General features: G+C 45.2%; 1 protein-coding gene across 4 annotated transcripts; it reads right to left on the bottom strand.

Moving 5' to 3' along the window:
* Positions 1–55: 55 nt before the first annotated feature.
* LOC147260666 (rapamycin-insensitive companion of mTOR-like) lies at positions 56–21,985 on the bottom strand. 4 transcript variants are annotated; one of them, XM_086207367.1, is made up of 38 exons: positions 21,900–21,985; positions 21,727–21,774; positions 20,305–20,402; positions 17,555–17,619; positions 17,097–17,228; positions 16,889–16,952; positions 16,239–16,365; positions 15,945–16,114; positions 15,591–15,658; positions 15,100–15,167; positions 14,915–14,997; positions 13,984–14,071; positions 13,139–13,229; positions 12,977–13,043; positions 12,684–12,764; positions 12,488–12,588; positions 12,213–12,378; positions 11,529–11,630; positions 11,395–11,441; positions 11,169–11,304; positions 10,855–11,054; positions 10,635–10,761; positions 10,256–10,420; positions 9,183–9,259; positions 8,988–9,066; positions 8,778–8,887; positions 8,603–8,690; positions 8,407–8,499; positions 7,756–7,862; positions 6,991–7,220; positions 5,734–6,832; positions 5,469–5,570; positions 3,752–4,011; positions 3,438–3,644; positions 3,206–3,358; positions 2,007–2,130; positions 1,760–1,898; positions 56–1,676 (listed from the first exon to the last, which is right to left on the bottom strand). In XM_086207367.1, exons 1-38 carry the CDS (start codon positions 21,946–21,948, stop codon positions 1,596–1,598), a joined length of 5,292 nt encoding a protein of 1,763 aa, XP_086063493.1. In that variant the 5' UTR covers positions 21,949–21,985; the 3' UTR covers positions 56–1,595. The 4 variants fall into 4 exon arrangements, with proteins under 4 accessions (XP_086063493.1, XP_086063494.1, XP_086063495.1 ...); XM_086207368.1 differs by having other exon boundaries at positions 5,469–5,549; XM_086207369.1 differs by lacking the exon at positions 5,469–5,570 and having other exon boundaries at positions 3,752–4,059.
* Positions 21,986–23,110: the final 1,125 nt, after the last annotated feature.

The raw sequence follows: 23,110 nt of genomic DNA, 5'->3' as shown, positions 1-23,110 counted from the left end.
AGGAGGAATTCAAAAAGAAGAAGAAAAAAAAAGAAGAGACAGATGTGTTGGGTATTTCAAATTTTGTTTTATTAACAACGCATCCCTTTGATAGGATTGTATGTTTCTTTAGGTCATCAATGCCCCCAAAACATACTGTACACAATATACAAGGGAAACCACGATTCAGGCAAAAATGAAAAAAAAAAAAAATTTAAATTATAATACAGTCTTGAGGAAAAAATATAAATAACTTTTTTTCTTCTCTGGTTGAGCTCACTCTATGGTACAGACATATAATAAATAGATCGGATCTGACGTCACTCAGCTGATCTATGAATCATCTCTCTATGAGTCCATTTGTGTAGCAGCATTAGAGCAAAAAACAAGCCAATGGAAACAGAGATCCGTCCCATCCCCGTCTCCCTGGAAACCTTTGAGTCATCATCACCCCCCCACCCCCCTTCCGTCTCAGCCGATGACAGTGATATTGCATTGTGGATTCAGGGGTATCTATACTCCAACAATGTGATGGCGGCATGTAATGGCAACCAATCTTTTAAAAAAAGTTTCACAAGCAAGAAACACGTTAAAGGTGACGATACAACTTTGCCATGCTTGTTGCACATGCAGCAGGAAGTGAAGCACAGAGGTAAGAAGGCGTAGAGTCGGGCAGCTGCTGGGCTTCGGCAGGGGTCGGAAATGTTCCACTAAATCTGTCATGAGTCGTTCACAGAAGCACCTCCTGACAACAAAAAGCACGAGCTTACTAGTCCTGTAATGGCTGGAAGAAAACATTTAATGTCCCAAGCAAGTAAATGGATGGTGTCAACTAGCATAAAATCACATGCTGTTCTCCTGGTGTAGAAATGGCATATATAGAGTGGAAGATAATACAAGAAGACTACAGATGCTTGATTGTCTGAGATACAGGAAATAGAAAAGGAATTGGCCGTGTGTGCTGACAAGAGGCTACAGGTTGTAGAGAGTGATGAGGTGAGAGAAGCAAAAAGCCTTGAACACATCGCGGTGGGGGTTGGCTATGAACCAGGAAGGCTGGAGATATATTTAAAAAAAAACAACAACAAAACAAAACAGAAAAAAAAAAACTAACAGCAGGACCCTCTTTAGTGTTTTGTTTCATAAGGAGAAAAGAACGTGGGGTCACGGGGTCAACATTTCATTACAGGAAACACCACCTCTGGAAAGAGTCGAGAGATTTTTCTTCTTGTTTTTTAAGCAGAGTCTGAACGAACCAACTCATTCTTCTGTCCATGTGTTATTGAGCGTTACTCGAGATTGGCAACCCATCTGACCACAATATTTGGTTAAACTGCTCCCCCTTTTTCCTGTTAAAAACAACACAAGTCTGAAACAGCATTAGGTGTGTTAGGTTAAACTTTGTTTACAGATACTGAAGTCCAGCTCTCATTTGCTCGAGGAACGGCGAGTGATGACCACCTCCTCCTCCTCTTCACTGGCGATCTTACTCTGTCTAGAGCAACAGAAACAGGCCAAATGCCTCCCCGCCCGTACAGCCGTATCCGTCTCTCAGTCTTTGTAGGGTGGCAGGATAAGTGCCAGGGCAGTAGGGAAGACAAGGGTGGGAGGGGGGATCAGGATTCGGCGGGAGGATCAACATCCTCTTCAACAGGTTTTGGTAGCTTAGTCAGGATTGCCTCGGCCTCCTCATACATCTACACGACATAAAGAGAACAAAGCGATATAAAACTCCTGACAGGAAATGGTAGAAGGAGAAAAGAAAGGAATAAACGCTTACCGGCATGAATTGCACATCCTGGAAGAGTTCCTGTATGAAGCGTCTCGAGGTCAAGCGAAACATACAGTGAGCTAAGAGGTGAGAAACCTCGGAGTACAGGCAGATGTCATCAAACGCGTAGGGAAACTTCTCCTTTATCCTGCAGGGACAGAGGAGTGAAGTTTAACAGTCTAATTAAAAAACAAAAACAAAAACAAAACTTTGACAATGTGAGATCATGGCGGATCGTGCTGGGAGAGAGCTTTACGTTAGTAGTCCTGTTTCGTGGCCTTTGGTTCCTACGGAGGAGCTGAGGTTGATGATGAGGCGAAGCACCTCCTTCCTCAGCAGGACGCGGGAAGCGGGACCGTCCTCTGATATCGACTTCCCACCTACGCGACACATCGAGCACCAGTTAGTAAGAATGTCACTGCCCAGGTGCTTTAACCTCTCGCTTACTCCTGCTTTTTAGGTGTCCATTTCTCATCATGTGATCACCGGCAGCGGTGCAAAGAGTACAAAGTGCAGATACTTTGTAACAGCAGTGATACACAACAAAAGAAGGAGTCTGCAACGGAAGGTGAATCTTCCGATTCACAGAGATCAGTCAGAGACACTTCGCTGTTGAGAAATGGCGTCAAGTGTGATGTCAGCGGCGCGTCAGTAAGAGGAGGAGGAGCATTGAACAGTGAACCAGCCACCACTGCGGATGTGAGTTTATTCTTGTGAGCGCATTTCAGAGCCGGTGCTTTACTGAATTTAGCTTGAAGCACAACTGATGACTTAAATGTAACAACAGTCAGGTTTCTATCCAAATGTACTGCAAAGTTTTTGTTTTTTTACCGAAAATTTTGTAAACATTTGCAATAGGCTACATGTGATTCCACGCACTTCCGTGACAGGAGCACTAGGAGCTTGTTCTACGGCATTAATTCTCCTGTCTCCCGATGACGAAATGAAAAGAGCGCCAGTCGAACCTCAAATGAACAGCAGGGTGGATATTAAACTTCTGGTGAGAACCACACGACTGAAGTACGACACAATTTATTCACCGAATCGGTCCCCATTTCTTTATCTTTTATCAATACTCCAAATTTATTTATTCATTTTTTGGCATATTTAGAGCTTGGCTAGAAACACACCCAGGGTCTGATTCATTCTGGTTTGGTTATGAGACTAACATGCTTGTTGGTGGATCACTGCTGCAGGGACCAGAGTGTTTGGTGCTGTTTATTTGGAACTTGGTGCTGCTACTGTTTCTAAGGGAGTTTGGACAACAGATCTTGTGAACTCAGTGGGATTCAGCTGGTGAATTACAAAATGAAAAGGTGTTAAATAAGCAAAGCTAGACTGGGGAGTTAAACTCATCTCAGACTGGTTCAGTATTACGGGAAAATCACGTTTTCGTTTGGTAGAAAACACAAAACACTGAACGAGTCTTGAAAACATGGAGGTGTGTCGCCGTACCTATGACGATGTCACCAGGTGTGGGTGTGCTACAGATGGAGCCTTGTGAGACGGCGGCATCGCTGCACCCAGACACCCCCGAGAACTTGGACTGAGGCATCACCTCCAGACGATGGCCGCTCTGACCCCCCCACGACTGGAAGTCAACAAAGTCTGGCAGAGACAAAAAGAGTGTTACACATTTATGTATACATATACATGTACATGTGTGTGTGCGTGTGTGCGTGCAGACCCGTCCGAGGGCGTGTGTTGTTGATCTGTGGCTGTGTGGGGTATCCCATGACGATGGATCCTACACAGTAGAGACAGTTTTCATCGGTGTGATCCTGCAGCCCCGTCTCATCTGAGCCCACCGTGTGGTTGGGGCAGTCGCCTCGGTTCACGATGAGCTCAGAGATGCTGAACTGCTGCTTCAGAATGGGGAGAGGGGGACGATCGCCTAGAGAGGGAGGGACCACACTCAGCGTCAACACAGCCGTGCCTCCAGCTACCTGCTCCACACCTCCCTACAGGAGCTCTCTTCTCTCAGAATGAAGGGACGTTTACCATCTCCATCGCCAAAGAGGAAGCGTTTCCTCTCTTCTGAAGGAGGGCTGATCCTCTGCTGAAAGTAGGCCGTGTCTCGGATGTGGAACATATCGTTGATGTCCATGGGCAACGCTAAGCCGATGTAGTCATCGCTGCACCCGTACGTGGCGCTAGACACCATGGAGCGCACCGAGGAGCAGCGCTGCAGGGTGCTTTGGTTAATGGGGCTAAGCAGTTCCTCTTTATCCAGAGAGGCGAAGCTCAGAGCCTTCAGGAACCTAGGGAGGGCAAGAGGAGAGGTGTGTGAGAGGATCCGGGGGGAGAGGCTGGGAGAAGGAAGGAACATGAGGGGTATGAGCACAAATGGTGGGTAGAAGCACAGAGAGACTTGGTGAGCAGAGAGCCAGAAGGATGCTGGAAAAGCCTCTCAAACATCATACTGGGGCGAGCTATCAGGACCGAAGCTGGGATGCCGGGAATGAGATTCAAAAGAGTCCCGAGCCAAAGACTCAGAGCAGCGCAGCATTATTCTGATGACGTATGTTTTATATCATAAAGATCACCATGAATTCTTCATTATTCCAGTGGAATCTGGTTGGATACAATTTTAAAGTAATCTACAAATATGTCTGAATTCTTGACAGTTAATGTGATGGTTGTCTCAAATACAGAAGAAAAAAAAAGGCTGGTAAAGTGAAACTTCACCCCTAAAATCTCCATTTTGCATTTCAAGTACTCATAAATCAGCGTCTTGATCTCACAAAGGCATTTTTTTCCACTGCTGTGTCACTTCTTTGTGACTCCACACTGCAGGAAGAGCCAGCCCAGCGCATCTGTTGCTGAATTCCCCGCCACACCGGTATGCAGCTGCTGTGGTTACGCAGGTTACCGTTTAACCCAGAAGTCCGGAGGACAAGACAGCAATTAACTCCCCATCTCAGCTGCAATTCATCTCAATTCATCTTGATTAATATACGATAACCTGCCCAGCACTACATGGTGCAACAATGGATTTAATTAACAATGCTTTGTGTGATAATGTATGATAGTTTACATTCTTCCTTTCTCCCCCGATGAAAATAAAAAACAAAATCTACCAACAAGCAAATACAGCTGAAGATCTAACTGTTAGAGGAAAGATGTCTCCTCCTACTAGGAAGGTTTAATTACCAAATATTTGCTGTTTATTAATGTGCTGCAGCTGAGCAACTAATTAGGTGTCTGGCGGCATGCTAACATTAGCAGGACACTACCTCGTAGTGAATATTGAGTGGCGACTCACTGGGGAGCTCAGGCTGAGGACGAGAGGAGCGGCTGTGTGTGTTTAAGGAGGAAACAGAGGGACAGAGAGCGTGGCGGCTGTTTGGTTGTTGCATGCATTGTATGCGTCGTCTGCTCCGCCTCGGAAGGAGCGCGACATCACTGCTATATTTATTCATGCTCACTGGTCAACATACAGTTACTTATACTGGGTTGGATCCCATGACCACCACACAGTGCCTTGCTCTACCTGTGCAGTGTTCCTAAATTTAGAGGGTTAAAGCTCCTGGAGGAGGGAACAACCAAAAACTCACCAAGCTACAGGGATTTTAGAGCTTTTCCTCTTCTAGAGAGCTACAGGAGGCAAAGCAACACCCTGTGGAGGTCAGAGTAACAGCAGCAGGGACACGATTGAACATCTGTACTAGAGGCTACGTTTCTACCACTGAGGAGGACACTAGGGTGGCCCACCCACCGCGGGACGAGGGTTCTGGACAGTCGGCGGTATGGACTTAGGATGCTGGCTTCTGAGCAGGTACACCTCCTATCTGTTAACCTGATGGACACAGCAGAATGTCTACAAAACAAACAGCTGTGACTGCGGAGGTGGACCCAAACCTCACCCTTCACACCCGCCAGAGACAAAGACACTTCACTTTCACAAGTGCACATCAAGAAAGAGAAAACACGTAAAACCAGTGCTTTTATTCTGGGACACAGTCTCGGTAGCGTGGCCTTACCTGCGAGGAGTTAGCCTCGAGTCCAAGCTGCCGGTCTTCATGGTGATAGTGTCGGTGAACAGCACGTCTTTGGCGGGTGATGCCAGGGCTTCACTGTGGGACAGAGACGGGTGTATCCTCTGCTGCTGCAGCCTCTTCAGTGTAGCATAACCCAGCGCATCTCTGGGGCTGGTGTACATGAAGCTACAGTCAGCCAGGCTCTTGATGGTGGCTACTGACGGGGACTTGAGTGACTGAGCTCGGCGGGGGAGAGTGTGTGACGAGCCAGGCGGTACCAGAGAGACGGTGGAGGACTTAGACGTGGACATGTGGTTGGTCTGAGCCTGAGGGCTGAGGGGGGAGAGCGTTTTGACAGTCTTGGCTGATACGACTGTGTTGAGGCTCACACAGTCAGAAGAGTCTGGTTCAGGTTCGGAATGATCAGGGTTTCCAACGGTTTCCCTGGACGGGCTGGAGCTCATGGAGCTGATGCCGCTGGTTGTAGTGTCCGTGTTAAAGCTCTGACTGCGGCTTTTGAACTGCGTACCTCCGCTGCCTCCTCCACCCCCTACCATGTTGCCTCCAGATGAAGAGGAACCACCGTCCCCTGCTAAGCGCTCTCGGCTGCTCTGCTCCCGTTCCCGACTGGGGTGCTCCATGTGCCCTCCTAGACCACTGAGTCCCAGGCCTGAGCCTCCGCCCCTGGCCAGCCTTCCATCCATGAGTTGCTCCTCTGAGCCCCCTCGGGTCCCGACAAATGATGTCTCCAGACTGACAGTGGGACTCTTCTGCATTCCTCTGCCATTGAACACAGAGCTGAAGACGTCCCCCTGGTTTGGGCTGTAGACAGAGGGCTCCGTCACTGTCCTGTTACGCCTCATGCTGTCCGGCTTGACTTCAGTGGGGGTGCGGGAGCCTGTCGGGGTCTTGGGGTCACTTGTGGATCGCAACTTCTTGCTGGGGAGGGACAGGGAGTTGAGGAAGCGGGTGCGTACGAACCGCGTCGAGGCAAGGATTGTGAAGGGGCTGCGGTCCTTGACCGGTTTGGAGTGTATGTAGTAGGGAGCCTCGTCGGACTGGTCCAGAGCATCACACTTGTCATCGTCCAGGATGTACATGTCTGGGGGAGTGAGGAGTGAATTAGGATCAGCAAGGCAATGCAAGGAAGCAGGTTCTCCATTAAAACAGGGCAGAGGCACAACTCAGCGCATTAGTTTGACAAATCCATCGTAGTGCTGAGCTGCTTACAAATGAAATCAATACAAAATGAGCACATACTCGGTTGAGACTCGCTCTCACTGTTGTGGCGGGAGCTGGTGGATTCAGAGTTCAGACTGAGCGTGCTCGGTACTGAGGAGAGTTCAGAGGTCAGCTGTGTTTCGACCTCGTCTGGAGTGACAGGCCACAGCGTCCTGCGACTGTGTCGGACTGCGTCCCAACCGTACTGCTTCAGCACCTCGCAGCCCTGCCTGGTCTTGGAGATCACGCCCAGCACATACACACAGGTCCTGTGGGTGCAGACGGATGGTGAGTCAACATATTCAACACAGACGCTCTGTCGATGCACAATCAACCTTTAACATCTTGGTTTGGTTTGTTCGTTAGAGAAGTGCTTCAGGTCAGATCAAATGAGTTCTGAAGACTGACAGCTTAGAGTTATCAACATTAAATACAAGCAAAACCCAAATATGGATTAAAGACTACAGTACTCGTGTTGAGCACTGTTTTTATACTACATTAATATGATTCTTTTACTGTGCTTGCGTGCCGTGTTCTGGTTCCAGACCCCTTACTTTCGAATTCTGAGTACTTCTCAGTACATCCCTTCTAACTTTGTATTATCAATTCAATTCAAAGTGTGGTTGGAGAAAAACTGCATTTTGATCCTCTTGTCTTGTACAAACGGCAGAACTGACAATAAAATTACTCTGAGTACGTTCTGTATTACTGACTGACCAATCAAGCCTAATCAAGAGTAGATTCTTCCTTTCTGAAGGTCTTTCTAGCTGCAGTGGTAGTTGAGTATTGTAATAAAGGGCTTACCCCCGGACTGACAGCACCTCACAGTGCTGCGCTAATGCAAGGATGTCAGGAATGACGTTCTCCTCCTGGAGGAGATTCAGACCCCAGTTTGAAGAGCCAATGTTGCCCTGCAGGGAAAACAACAAACACCATCACAGCCGGTTCTTTATAGGCAGCATTATTTTAGTGAGAGGAAGAAAGCAGTACAGACAGTAGAGGCGTCCCATCAGAATCGAGATCAGGCGTGATCTGGATATATTTTAAGCTCGACCTCTCGAGAGCAGCACTGTGCTGGATGTGCAAGTCAAAATGAATGAGTTCATCACAAATTCCTCAAGTTGCAGACTCAGAGGTGGAACATATACTTATGAGCTACCATATGAACCCAATAATCATGAACAAATGGTGAGGAGAACATCCATCTTCCCTGTCGAGGATCATCAAGTCAAATTTAGGACTTGTGTTCTGCCAGTGGAAGTTTTATTCACATCATTTCATCGATCCAAGCCCAGGCCCCTCAAAGTTTTGATGCAGGACTACGTGATTTGGATCAAGTGGCTCGTAAAAAAATCACCACACACATTAAGATACATTCAAATTAATATGGAGTGTGGGACTGTGATTGATCGCTTGATGGGGACATCCCTAAAAGACATGTCAAATGTTGCTAACCAAAGCCCAGAGAGCAGCCTTCAGCTGTTTGATGCCCTCCCAGGTGTCCAGCATCGGGGAGCGAACCGTGTAGCTGAGGTCAGGAACCACACTCTGGAGACACACGGGTAAAAGAAGAGACGCTAAAGCCACACAACTCACTGCTCCAAAGAGACCACTGACGCAAATAAACTAAGAGCTGAGCTGAAGTGGTTACCTGAGCCTCTAAGAGATGGCAGCCGGTCTTATCGTGGACCAGCTGACCGTACAAGTGCACAGGGAGATAGACATTTGGTCTTTGTAACCTGGAAACCAAATCAGAGAAATGAGAGACACTCGGGACTCAGCTGGTGACCAACAATGATTTGTACCTTTGAGAAGCAGCTTCTCACCTTTGGTTGCTGCGTCTGACGTAGTTATCTCCATCAACAGGTTTGCGGTAGGTTGTTAGTGCTTCATTGAGCTGCTCCTCTATCAGGTCCACATACTTAAGGTTGTATTCCTGCAGTACAAAAGCCATTTAAGTCTCTGAGTAAAACAATGACGTCCATTAAGACAGAGTGACGAACAATGAAGGAACCACACGATTTGATACGCTGTACCTTCTGCCATTTATCCAGCTGCTTGCTGACATAACCCCTCTCATTGAGGTAAGAGAAACCTTTAGGAATGGACAGGAATCTGAGCAGAAGAGGAGAGCTGCATTTGAGAAGGCTGATGGACGGTTCAGCATTGTATAAACCAATGACAGATATTATAATCCTTGACTTTTGATGACTGTTGAAGTCAACACCCACCTGAGGAGCAGCAGGAGGCCTTTGTCTCCCAGGTGGGACAAAGCTGGTTTCAGCTGGATCAGAGCGTGGAGGTTAGCCTGTCAAACAGCACGACACGCGAAGTTAGTTAGCGCAAGGAGCGGACGCACAACAACACATTTAAGCTTTAAATAGTAGACATCCACTATCACATCCACGAAGGAGGTTTTCACCCTCGTCCATCTGTTTTCTGCTGAATTACATGAAGTTAAACTACAAGGCTGTCTGAGACAAAGTCTTCTAGTTTTCATCTGCCTCTTACACCTTGAACATCTGGCTCAACTGTTCGGTGGAGAGGATTTTGAGTCAGAATATCTTCAAGAAAAATGTGCCTCTTCCTCACGCCGTTTGGGATTGTTATGCTACAAAAACCCACTTCGTGTTGAATGATGGGTCGCACTGTAACAGCCGTGAGTAATTACAACCATGCAAATGCAAAAATTGTATGTTGTTTCATTATATATTTGCTTAAATAAACAAACTGTTTTTACTGTCTGAAGATACTCGACAAAATGCTTTAGCTAAACTATATGAAGGCAGTAATGCAAAGATTAGAACTGTATAATTTGAGAGAATGAAAGAACAAGACTTTAGGAAAGTATAGGACACTGTTCCACGATAAAAAAATCAAAAAATTCTATTCTTTCTGAAATGTCTCCAAAGTGCCATGAATACAGTGCGATGCACCCTAAATGTTTCACAGTATTTCATTACAACCAACGTGGCTCTGATGGACAACAACCATTTGCACTGTTGCACCAACACACTTACGACTTATTGAAATTTGCTTCGGTACTTGCACCAATTTTGACTTTCAGTAACAATATGATATTCATTGTTTTGTAGAGGCCTTTGTTAAAAATGTGGCTGTTAAAAAAAATTGTTGCTGTTAATTTCATTTCCCCGAGGAATTCTTTTTCAAAATTAGAGGAAGTGAAGATGCTCAATACGCTGCAACTGACTGCTAATTATCTGTCATTTAATTTCTTGCCAGCTAAACTGACAAACACGATGCTGTCAGGGCCTCGGGGACGAGTGTGTTTTCCATCATTCACCTTGTCCTCGCAGGCCTCGTCCAGGATGTCTAGCGCCTCCATGGACACGGCCTTGCTGTGGTCATGGAGCTGTGTGACCAGCAGCTCCATGCCCCAGCTGCTGAAGAATTCCACACCTGCTCGCAGCAGCACACGAAGGTGCTTGGTGGCGTACAGTCTGCAGGTCTGCTCGGTAACACGGGAGGCATTATGTGAAAGAGGGACACGATTTCAAATCACAACATTTATGTCAACCATCTGCTAGTTTGTGTGCATTATGTGAACACAAATACTTTGGATGTTACTTTAATGTATTGCTTAATTCATGTGCAACAACTGGGAACTTGTGAAAGAGTCCATCACAGCCTGAGAGGTATTTGTGTTGGTGTGGCTTCCCTACATCAGTAGCAGCAGTGAGGATCTTGGAGAGGATCACTCTGGCCAGACCGTCTCTGCTGTAGTCCAGTGTGGATACAGCAAGTTTCAGCACAGCATCCTGGTTCTTCACAGAGCACAGATTCAGCAGGCTGTAAAGTCAAAGAGCAAGAAGGTGTTACAGGAGCGTGATGTTTTACCTTCTACTCGCCTGTGAAAGCTCAGAAATCCATGGCTGCACTCACCACTGAAACAGGCCACATTTCTCCAGAAGTTTGACTCCCTGTGGGTGTGAAGAGAGAGTCCCCAGGAAGAGAAAGTAGTGTTGGCTGAGTGTAGTGAGCAGGCCGTTGCTCTGCAGACAGCGCTCAGGCTTCAGACCTGACGAAGAGGACAGCCATGTTACCATGTCCCTCACCAGGTCCTCCAGGTAACCCTGGCCGTCCTGGAGACGGTGGGAGGAGAGAGAGAGAGACAGGAAAGAACAGGAGAGTTAAGAAACTAGACAAAGATCTTAAAAATAGAAATCAGTGTGTATTTTTGGCTGCACTCGTCTCACCTCATCAGAGTCCATGAGGAACTCGACAAACTGACAGCCGACCACAGTGAGTTGTCTCGCCTTTAAGTGATCCAACGCCAGCCCTGCATACAATTTACTGCTGGGCTTATAGAAGTACAGCAGCCGCCGCACAAACCTGCATCACACACAGCAAAGACACACTCAGGGCCAGCGCTCAGAAAAGTAGACCAAAGGTCAGCAAGGTTTGGATGTAACTGGGTCGTACTTGTGCATCTGTTCATCTTTGTTGTTCCTGAGATTTACATGTGGCCACTGAGGGAGACAAACAACATTTCAACGTCACACTGAAACAAAAAGTGGCAAAAGCATATTTGTGGTGCAACACGAGAGCTGCTTGACCTTTAGGATGGTGGCAATGAGCAGCCAGTTCCACTCCAGGTTCTGCTTGTGGTTGAGAATGTGACTGTCCCTCAGGTTCATCATCAGTGCTTCTTCTGTATCCTGAACACAAGAAACAGGAGTTCAAGGCTGCTGCCTCAATGTGAGGAAATAAGAAGCTCTGAAACTATTTCAATATGCTAACGAGCAAAAATGACACTGCTTGGCAGAAAATGGCCATCGGCAGAATGAATGCGTTGAGGCAGTTCCATGTCTTTAATTGCGCGTCTGTCTGTCCTAAACCAAACAAAAGCACGAATGATGACAGCACCACCAGTTCTAACCACAGTATATTGAATTATCTCATTAATTGGATGAATAGTGTACACACTGGAGCGTTTTGGATTGCAGCAACACCTGGCTTTCACTCTTGGGTGAAGGAGCTGCTAACTTGCAAACTAAAAACATAAAAGTACAAATATCTGAAACAGAAGAATAACGGAAAAATAACCATGTGCATTTCTCCATTGATATTTACTTTTGCGCTAAGCTACATATTTCCTGGATACATGCATAGGAAACTGATATCTTCTGACCTTGAGAAAGAGGGAAAGTATGCTTATTTGTCTAACGTGATTGATTATTACGTTCGACAGCTACAGTGTGGAGGGAAGCTCAAGTCCTAGAAATCATTGAGCAGCTTACCTTAATGACATAGATGTCCCTGTGGGCTCGGGAGTGGGACTCCCTGCGGCTGTGAGAAGACACGGACTTGCGGATGATGTGGTCCAGATACAGACTGTGTGGTTTCAAACCTTTTTTCTTCCTCTCATGGAAACGCTTCAAATTGTTGACGGCTGCACTCGCCCGACTGAAACAAACGTGTTATCATAAATCTCTAATGTCACACGTACAAGTGTTTGTACAGAGAAAAATAATTTGTGAGGAAGAATAGAAAAAGCAAGCATGAATGTACTCACAGTCGTTTCTCCTGGGGGATATCAAAGGAGGCGGCCATGTTGATGAGGGTGGGAAGGCAGTGCAGGTGATGGCTGTGGGTGTGAGGAAGGATTGTGTTTGCCTAAACAAAAAACAAGGTAGGTGGAGGAAAAGAGGGACGATTAATTTCATGTCTAAATAACACTGTCATGGCTACCGGCCCTTTTCCTGTACTACCATATGTAGAAGTTCTCCCAAAATAATGGTGGCTCTGATGGCGAGCTGATCATCATTGCTTGTCACCACTTCAACAAGACCCTATGGAGATGAACATGAAGAGACAAAGAGGAACTTTCAGGTCCTGTGCGCCAATGTAAACGCAATGAGTGCAAACAGAAACACAGAACAGTCAGGAGCCTGACGTCGGGCGGGTGTTATCTTAGCAAGCAGAAAACCAGCCCGTGTGTGTAAACATGTATTTACAATTGGTTCCCAATTAAAATGCTGATCATTCCCATGTATCTACTTACCTCTAGCAGCCCACTGGAGATGAAGGCAGACAGAACAAACGCTAGGTAGTTGTCCATCAGATCAGGCCTGGTGGAACAAACAACAATGACGTGAAGTTTCAAAGACTGCAAAGACAGATGGTAGTTTAGCGCAACTGTTCCATTTCTCCTACGGTCTCTCACCTGGACCGAGCCCGATGGGGCAGGACAACTTTGGCCTCAGCAGCAACAAACCCATCAGACAGCCTCCAGGTGTCCTGGAACCTGGCGGGGTCTGAGGACAACCACAGGAAAGGATGGCTACTGATGTCTGTGTGTGTGTGTGTGTGTGTGTGTGTGTGAAGCTGCCAACAGACTGCGACATTTCAGCAAACGTATTCGTTTCTGGCTACCCACAAAGTACAACACAGATCTACTAATCTTCAGAACAGCCATCACTCTGATGCTGCAAACCGTACATTAACACGCATATTGAACCAACAGGTAGCATCGTTATCTAGGTTCTCAGCGTGCGTGCAGCTGCCATTGTAACAATGGACAACCATGACGCTAAGCAGGACCTTGCAGCAGGAACCTTCATGTGCATGGAATAAAAGCTAAAACAAAAGGTAAACGCAGGATTCCCATTTTGCAAAGAGAGCTTGAGATAAGTAGCGTTAATGTTAGTATGCCTGTGTGGTCACGCTGCTCAGCCTGTTACGTCACGCTGCATTTCTACTAGCTGGTCAGCAAACGTGGGTTGTAGCAGCACTCACACTGTGAGCTAATCCTACAATTTTTCAGACACTGTCAGGTATTTGTCTCCATCTCTTAGTGAGTCATAATATTTTATCCGCTACATCCCAAAATGGACAGCGTTCACTGGACTCTAGCACACCAAATCATTCCGATGCAAAATGCCAGATATGCTTTTTGCAATTGCCATGTCAAGCTGACACCAATTTGTTGGGGCGCAATAAAAATACCCTCCTAAGAAGCTGTCGTAGTGTATAAATAAATGCTGAAGGCAGAAAAGCTGTTTCACTCACCAACACTTTGAAGAGCTTCTGTGAAGTCTTGAGTTACGATGGGCACAGGGAGCCGGAATATCTCATATAACACCTCCAACAAGCCTTTCTGCAAGGACCATTTCAATGAAACGATGAGATCATCAATGTGTGACACAGTCCAAAGTACATTTACATCAATCTTTATGTTGCTGCAGCGTAATACCATGCTACGAAATGTGTGGCAGTCCTGGTGTCAAGTTAATTTTTCAATCCACGGGAAAAACAGCACTGATATCAAGTTTCAGATCTAATCTGATGTATCTGTGCTAATACAATATCACACTCTGTACTCAAACACTCCCATTCCAGCTGGACTCTGCCCCAACCCAAGTCAAAGCCTGTCGGTGCAGTTCTTAGTTTTAAGAACTCCATCTGGAAAAAACAGAGGCCACCAAAGGTTGATGTCTTCAGAGTGATCGGATTCCAATTCCAGTATCAGAAAGGCAGGAAACTATGGAAGTCTATGAAACAATCTGATACCACATGATTTATTCGACCTGAAACAGAACCTTACTACTTCCCAGCTAGCCCAGTTATGTCCGACCAGTGCTACAGACAGAAAATCAACTTTTCTCTGCCCTCAAACAGCAGGAAGTTGAGCTGTGCTTCCACTGCAACTACTGTTTTAAAACAGCAAAGAAAAACAGAAAATATGGAAATATTTTAAGCTGGGAAATCATGGATGTGTATTGGACCAGAGCTCTTATTGTCTGCATTTATTCAAATTTTACAACTTGAGCCAGGTCATGCAACAATGAGGACTTCCTATCATATCAATCAGTAGTCACGATCAGTCAGTACTCTGGCTCGGGTATGAACCAGTGTGGTAGAAAAACACAATGAGGACCACACGTGTTTTACTATGCTTTTAAATCCAAAAAAAAAACAAAACGTCTGCTTGTACACTCACCCTCACTTCCATATTTGGTATGCAAAGTAAACCAATTAAAGATTGGATTCCAGAATTTCCAGCCTTGCATAGGTTGATAATCCCTGAGTAGAAAACAAAGACAATAGTAGAGATTTACTGACAGGTAGTAAGAACAAACTAATCCATTCATTTAATCTAGAATGGAATGACATCTGAGGCCTTACCAGACCAGGAGCGGAAAGCTGCAACTATGGCCATCCTACTTGACAAGAAACGTGCCTCTTTGTCCTCTCTGAGAAAATAAAAACACACACCCATTTAAAAACAGGACACTGTGTTCACTACATACATCATTAGGATCTGTGTGAGACACTTTGACAGAGCGTGATGCAACTCTATGAACTGCATCAGACACGAGAGCAAAGTAACACAGAATCTTTGAGTCCGCAAAAATCGGTAAAAAAAAAAAGCCAACATTTTGGTGGCGTTCAGGATGATGGTGATTATTGTGACCGGTTCACATCCTCAGGCGAAGTCATTCTTGAGTCAAGCAGCCCTGATAAAGAGGGTCACGTCACAAAAACACGACACGCATTTCTGGACACGTGGTGTTACCAATGTTGGAACACAGAAACAGTAAACAGACGCAAATGTCAGAACACTATCTTTTTGTTTCCACTGTGATACCAACACTCTTCAAACCCCACACACTCACTTGAGCTGCCCTTCAGCCATGTCTGCGTTGTGACGGTAGTGAAAATCTGTGAAAGGCGCAAGGATTTGCTGGAGGGAGGGAAAAAAAAAAAATCACATAAAATAAATGAGTAAAACTTTTCACGACACATACGTGAAACACAATTAGTAGTGGTATCGCTTCGACTCTACTCTTGATGATTAAATAACCCCATAAAACTCAGGAGTAATGACCTCAGCCAAGACGGCAAACTACGGCTGCTAATCCTGAGCGGAATGACTCCCACCATAACGGCTCACTTATGAGCAGTCGCTTCTTTTAAAGTCAGTTCATATCTCTGCCTGTGTGTGTGTGTGTGTGTGTGAGTGTGTTTACCTCTAACTCGACATCAATGCGCACATACTGACGGGTTCGTGGGTGGTTGAGTAGATGGAGGATGGTGGTGATGAGAGCTTCGTTGATGCGGCTCAGCTGACAGTCGATCACACTCTTGAGGATGGTGCTGAGACCTCCCCGCTTGGCCACCACCTCTGGGTTCTTCAGGGCTACAGCGAGGAACAAAGCAATAAATGTCATATTTCTTAAAGTATATATCATTAAGAGGTTCAGTCCACTGACGACTCCTTGTGTAGGCACCTATAAGTCCATTTGAACAGTCCGGACACTCACCCAGCTCACAGATGATAGCAATAGCTGCTCGGACCATGCGGTCTCTCTCTTGCAGTCCATCAGTCCCCACAGCGATGAGAGAGTTTGCGACAGAAGTTGGGAAAAGCATGGCATTGACAGTGATGATCTACAGGAGGAGGGAGAGGATGAGAGAGGTGAGTCATCAAACAAATCTGGACGAACACCGGTAAAAAAAAAAAGAAAAAAAAAGGAACATTTTTAAATAGCAATTTTTCTGAGGGAGTTCAGATGTTTGAAATTCAAAGACGGTGTCTGCGGAACAAGGTACTGTGGTGTGATGGTTATCTAATAGATTTCTCATTGGACTTAATATCCATCCAGTGATGAGAGAAATGTAGTTTTGTAGTGAGAAACCAGGCAATAAGTCATGCACTCAAGGTGTCACACTGCAGCCAGTAGGACCAGACAGTTCTTGCTTGTGTGTATGTGTAAACGAACTTTACAGTAAACTAGAGAAATTGCTATAAATATCATTGACTGCAAAGTCGTCAAACCACAATCACACCGACACTGAAGCTGCGCCAATCGTCTACGTGTTGGCACAAGGCTGAGTAGTGACAACGACGGTACTAATTAATCAGACTGGATGGCTGTGGAGGAGTAACACGCGCGCGTGTGTGTTATCTTACCTTTCGGACTAGTCTGAGAGCCTGAGTCCTCTCCCCCTCATTGCTCTGCTGGATGTCAATGCATCTGAACAAAGACACAGGCATCATTAGTCGTGTCCCTTTTTAATGACTCAGCAGGAGAAAACAAATGGGATGGAAGCATCACCATGAAACTGGCACATTCGAATCAAGACATAAACCTTTCACGTATGGACAAAGCAGGACTCACCTGGCTATCAAATAGTCCACCTGTAGTCTGAGGACCTTCTGCAGCACACTGGTGTCTCTAATGAGGTAGCGGAGTGCCCGCAACCCTGCAGCACGCACTTCCTTAGCCTCATTTAGTAAAGCTAGCCGCAGACTGGGGATGGAATAACAAAAGACATCACATAATATCCTATTGACAAATTTATCAACTTGACAATCTTTTTTTTTTTTCTGGAATTATTTCTTGAGCGCAACTACTTCCGTGAACTCCAGCTGATCAGAAACCACAGAATTAAATTGATAAAAAGAATCAATTTAAAGAAAATTGTGTTCTGAATAAAAAACATCAACAGTTAGAACTTATTTGACTGATCTTGGCAGTATTAAGTAAGGTAATTGTCTGAAATAGAGAACATTTTGATAAAAACAACAATTAAAGGGTGTACAATCACTCAATTAGTGTGTGAAAACGACACTCACCAAATGATGATTTCTTCGTGTGTAAACCCAAGGTACTCCTCATAATGACCAACACTGCATAGCAGCTAAAACACAGATAGAAGGAAACCAGTTATTTAAATAAGCATTATTCTGTTTTGCTGAACGGCAGCGTCTTCCGATGCCATCCAGTAGTAAAATACTGCACACTGGCGTATTATGATATGTTAATATGAGAACGGGCTGAGTACCACACTACTGGGAAACGATTCAATCTGAGGTGAAACAACTGAACAGAGACACTGTTAACAAAGAGGGTTAAAAAAAAAAAAAAGAGTTTTGGTTGGAGTGACACGTCAGCAGTTGTGTACATGTTACACTGCAGGCGCTAACGGTTACCTTCACACTGACAGCAGGAGGAAAGGCTCACATTTTCTCTTCATAGCTTCCTCAACAAACATCCTCTTCCTCTCCTTTTCACCTCTGACACAAATGACTTCTGTGTTAGCCTAGCTTTTAGTACCTTAAAGCAGCATCACAAGCTTGCGGGAGTTGTGTGCCCAGTCAGCTCAAATTACACATGGAGCTCTGAGGAGGAATGAAAGCAGCAACTTTATGCTAATAACGAATCACGTAGCACCGAAATGCTGGAGAAAGTCAATTATAATGGCTTTGTGAAGAAATGACAAGATAAGGTGAAGACGTTGAGGAGTTTTACAGAATCACAATGCCTCCATTGCACAGGACAGATGAAACCCGAACACTTTCCTACAGGGTGCAGCAGCCATGTAGGTATGTTTGTTGTTCTTTTCCACTTGTCTGTTACATGCTGGCTTATTTGGAGGAGGTGAATCGTGAATGGATAATGTTGTGCTTTCACTGGCGGTGAATAGAGGTTATAATTACCAGAGCACTGAGGCAACATATTCACAGGTCTGGTAGGGGGTGTCAGCTTGTGTCACGGAGGCACTTGCTAGAAATATGAATGTATCATGTCTATGAATGTATATGGATGTAGAACGAATGCATGGTTTGACGATACTGTAATATTCTTCTACCCACAGCCATGCTCCTGTTTTTGTGCCATTCCCAGACAGGCTGGCAATCGGCTCTGCTTTCAGCATGAATTACCCCTTTTAGCAGCTCCTGCACAATAAGTCCTCCATCACTGACAGAGGCCCACACACAGCTGGTATATACAATTTTCAAATATTACATACACAAAGGGGCTCATTACGAAAACAGTAATTCTTCAGGCGCACTGCAGTCTATGTCAAATGGCAGGACAAAGCCACAACAACACACACTAAAATCCATCATTGGCAGAAAACACTGAGCACCTTGGTCAAAGGTTGGTGCCACTTTAGAGCAGCAACCTTTCTTATCAGCACCCTGGGGTGCTGCAACATCAAGTCAATGCTACTCCATCAGCACAGCTGAAGGTACTCTATCCTGGCAGGACATCACCAGGGATGCTGATTCGACAGGTAGTTTTCCTGGGACTTCTTGGAGCTGAATACAAATATCCCCTATACTCAGTTAAAAAGCACAGAGCAGAGCAGGAGACAAGCTGGATCAGGATGGGATGAGGGGGCCAAGACATGGAGAGCAGGGGGTTGTTTTGAACCAGCTCTGATGTCAGAGCCCAAGCAGGCAGGAGGAGGGGAGAGGAGACCGGGAAAGGGGCATGTGACACTCTCCAGGGGGATTAGGTCACCCTCACTGTCCCAGAATCCTTATAAGGAATCGGAGGCTACAGACGTACACACACAGACACGTTGTGGACATTACCCTCCTGTCTTGCTGTAAACAAGAGAATTAGGTGTATGTATTAACGACACAAACCTTGGCTCACACTTCAACCTGCTACATTTCAAGCTGTCTTGTTGTCTCTTACTTGCTGCACGGACACCAGCGATCAGTCCAAATGTGTCAGAAACCAACTATAGCATATGTCCGCTGCTGGGATTGATGAATTGGTTGCGTAAGTGTCTTTGACATTTCTCACTGAGGCATTATGGCCAGCAATTATAATTAATCAAACATTCAAAGATGAAGATGTTACAAGTTTTCATTTGGTGAACCAGGCAATATGGCCATAATTTTCCATCATAGTACATGTGATTTCATCATGGTAACTCTATATAACTATACTGCAATAGTCTTTGATACATCTTCCATACAAATACAACAACCATCCTCCTGCCTCAGTTCCAATGCCTCCTCCTGCTCTCATTACTCAGCAGTTTAAACCGCCGCCCTGTCATCCCGACAACTGTGATCACGTATGTTGTGATTCAGTCCAGCAAAAACATACAATTTAGTTGCTCTCATTGAAAACGTGATGAAAGGATCTTCAATCATCACGACTTCATCCCCACCTCTGACGATGACAACAAACACAGCACTACTATCATCCATGAACTAAACTGTGCACATTCAGACGAGCCAATACAGTTAATTCATGCAATAACCGGATTTTACAGGTGTCTCAGGTTCATCGCCTGATCATCAGAAATATCTGGTTTCAGAGTCATAGCCTCTTTATGCACAGCTCTCACTGAGCCTTTACACCATCAGCTTCACTACTAGAAGGAGAGGAGGAGGGGAACCATGTCGATGTACGGCCAGTCAATCTGACACACACACACACACACACACACACACACACACACACACACAGCTGTCCGTTTCCTCTTCAGGAGACACCGCCACCTTTCAGAGTTTCTCCGTTTTGCTCGCACCGTCTCAAACTGCTAAAGAACAACGTGGGTAAAAACCAACAACATTACCTTAACAAAGTTGTTCAGGTGGCCGAGTTTTCGCATGTTACTGACTCCGTATGATTTGGCCACATTTTGTAGGATTTCACGGAAGTTTTCTGATGGTTCTGCAGGAAGAGGAAAAAAGAAAATACAATGTAACTAATACAAGTATTAAACCATATTGCCATAACATCAGCCAGTGAACCGTAATTGATATGTTGCAGGAAGGAAGTTGGTAAATCTGGTCAAGCTAATTTGGTGTGTACAGTAAAAACAAAGTCAAGACAGTAAAAACCAGACTTAAGCGGGGAAGTGTTTTCTTTTTTTTATTTTCAGGTCCTCACAACTATTCTGTGTTTTCTAATACGTAGAACATTCTTGACATGTCAAATGGCAAATTATTCTTGAGATACAAGGATTCATTAACTCGGAGCATGAATGTTTAGTTTAACAGCTCTGAAACGCACCAGACAAAGAGCTGCATCCAGTAATTTAGGTTTAGTGCTTTAATAAAGCTACTTCCCACTATGGAGTGTAGCATGTAGTCTTTTTATCAACTTATGCATGTATTTGTTCACCCAGCTATGAACTGAACGGCTTTGGGCAACTTTGCTTGCGAGTGTGTATTCTTGTTTATAAAGCGGTCCCTGTAAACCTGCAATGCACATAATGAGTACACAGACGTGGTTAACTCTTGGGCACCGACATGTGTCATAATACTGATGAGATGGTGAAGCTGCCCCAGCACCGCGGACACATCCACCATCAAACACTTGACGGGCTGTCACTCCTTCGGCTCAGCGGAGCAGTGGTCGGTCGCGTTACCAGGGTAAAGATGGCTCTACCGTAACGTTTTGCAGCATTCGTTTAGCATTTTCGTTTCAAACAGCCCTGATTTCAAGGGTTAGAATAAAATCCCCCCGGATCCTCTCCTACAGACTTGGACAGGAATATCTGCGTCATGTAAACAAACTGTTGTGCAGTGCTGCGGCTGGATGAGTAAACCTGAACAGCTTGTACATCTGAGAATCAGCGCACCGCAAGAGAACCCACCCTGCGCCCCCTGTGCTGATTAAATGCTGCTCAGCGAGCAACCTTGAAGCCCAGTTTCTCCTGCATGACTGCAACACTTCTGGGTGGTTCGCTAAATAACAGGCTAGTTTGCCCACTCACCAATCAAAACAACAGCGTCGTCATGGCTGGTTAGCCGTGGCAGCTAGCTAACGCTAACTCAGCTAGTTAGTTAGCTCGCGAACGCCTGTTATTATGATATCGCTAGCAATGTTATTACACGAAACAGAAAGGAAAACAGGTGAAACGACAATACCAAGGACAGGACACGTGCCCTGACCGGATTTTCACTTTAAGAGGCTTGAGTTTGAAAAGATTGTGCCCATCCTCATTGAACAATAATCGCTTTCAGTGTGATGTGATGAAGCCTCTGCTTACCTCTGGTTAGATCCAGCGGTACGTTCTCTTCCCCGCTGTCATTCCGACCTGTCAAAAACACGGACCGCGGGCATTGCATGTGAGCGCACCAAGGTTATCACCGGCATCAGAAAATCTATATTTGCGATATTATGCTCATCTACTTGGCATTAAGTCGAGTTTTTCATGCTTACCTCGCATCCGAAGACTTCGGATAGGACGGCCGCGGAAGCTGGCCGCCATGTTTCCAGGAACATACACAACACCGGAAACTTCGCGACTTCTCGCGAGGAAACAATCAACGGGGTGTCGTGAAATGACTTCTGGCAGATCTGAGATCGGTTAATGTTCCCCGAATCCCGTTGTGGCCTTACCAGGGAGACAAACACGAATCTGACCCAGCGACAGCAGCGGGGTTCGTGAAGAGGGAACTATTTAACAGCTCGGCAACGGACAGTTTGATCACAGTTACAATTTGATCACACAAATGTAGACGATTGACTGTGGGACTGAATTAACGATAAGGGAGTCTAATGTTTGTCTTTGATTTTCAACACTAATTTAATTATCATCAAGTGGGACGTTCATTAGCTTGCAACATTATATTTACAATAACCATCAATAAATACTTATGGATCTTCATTACACATATGTTAATCATCCAGTCAGTAAGAAAACGTTTGCAGTAAAACACACCAGCATGTACTAGGAACATGCGCCATCATTATAATAGACCAGTTTATTTTATATACGCATTCTTGTGTGACTGTTCTGCATATTTCATTGAATCCCGATGAATATTAGAGAGGAAGAAGCATCCATTGTTCTGAGGAAAAAAGATTTCCTCAAGTGCAGTGGTTTAGTTTAATTTCTGGTGTGGACAGTTTAGCGTGTTTCTATAGAACCACATGTTGCGTAGGTAACTTGGTCGTAGTTATCAGCCCAGCGAAGAATGTTAATTTCATCTCTACCGTCACTGAGACCCAGACATGATGTATAAAGGATGGATAAATGAAAAACGTGTCTTCTGGGATGTTTATCATATTTCATATTAATATGGCAGGTCAAAGGTCAGTGAACTCTGTCAATCAACATCATCATAAATGCAATCTTTGGGCACAGAAACATAGTGTTGAGTGTGTAATGCTGACTTTCACTGTGAATTTGTTTGTTAGTGCCAAAAATATTACACAACCAGGAGTGTACACAGTGCAGACTTCCACCAAGGCCACTCAGAAACAAACTTTTATTGAGTCGCCTTCCAAATCATACACATTGTAATTGTTGTTTGTTATCTGCTGTACTTTTAGCAAATGTCATATTTTGTGAGAATTTATGGAGATGTCTCATAATGGTAAAGAAAACGGATCAAAACATTTCCTGGATCTGCTCCAGCACGGATCCC

The sequence above is a fragment of the Aulostomus chinensis genome, chromosome 6, assembly GCF_037954235.1.
Source record: "Aulostomus chinensis isolate RoL2024-O1b breed Wild chromosome 6, RoL_Achi_v1.0, whole genome shotgun sequence".
Lineage (NCBI taxonomy): Eukaryota > Metazoa > Chordata > Actinopteri > Syngnathiformes > Aulostomidae > Aulostomus > Aulostomus chinensis.
This window is presented reverse-complemented; position numbering and strand designations above follow the sequence as displayed.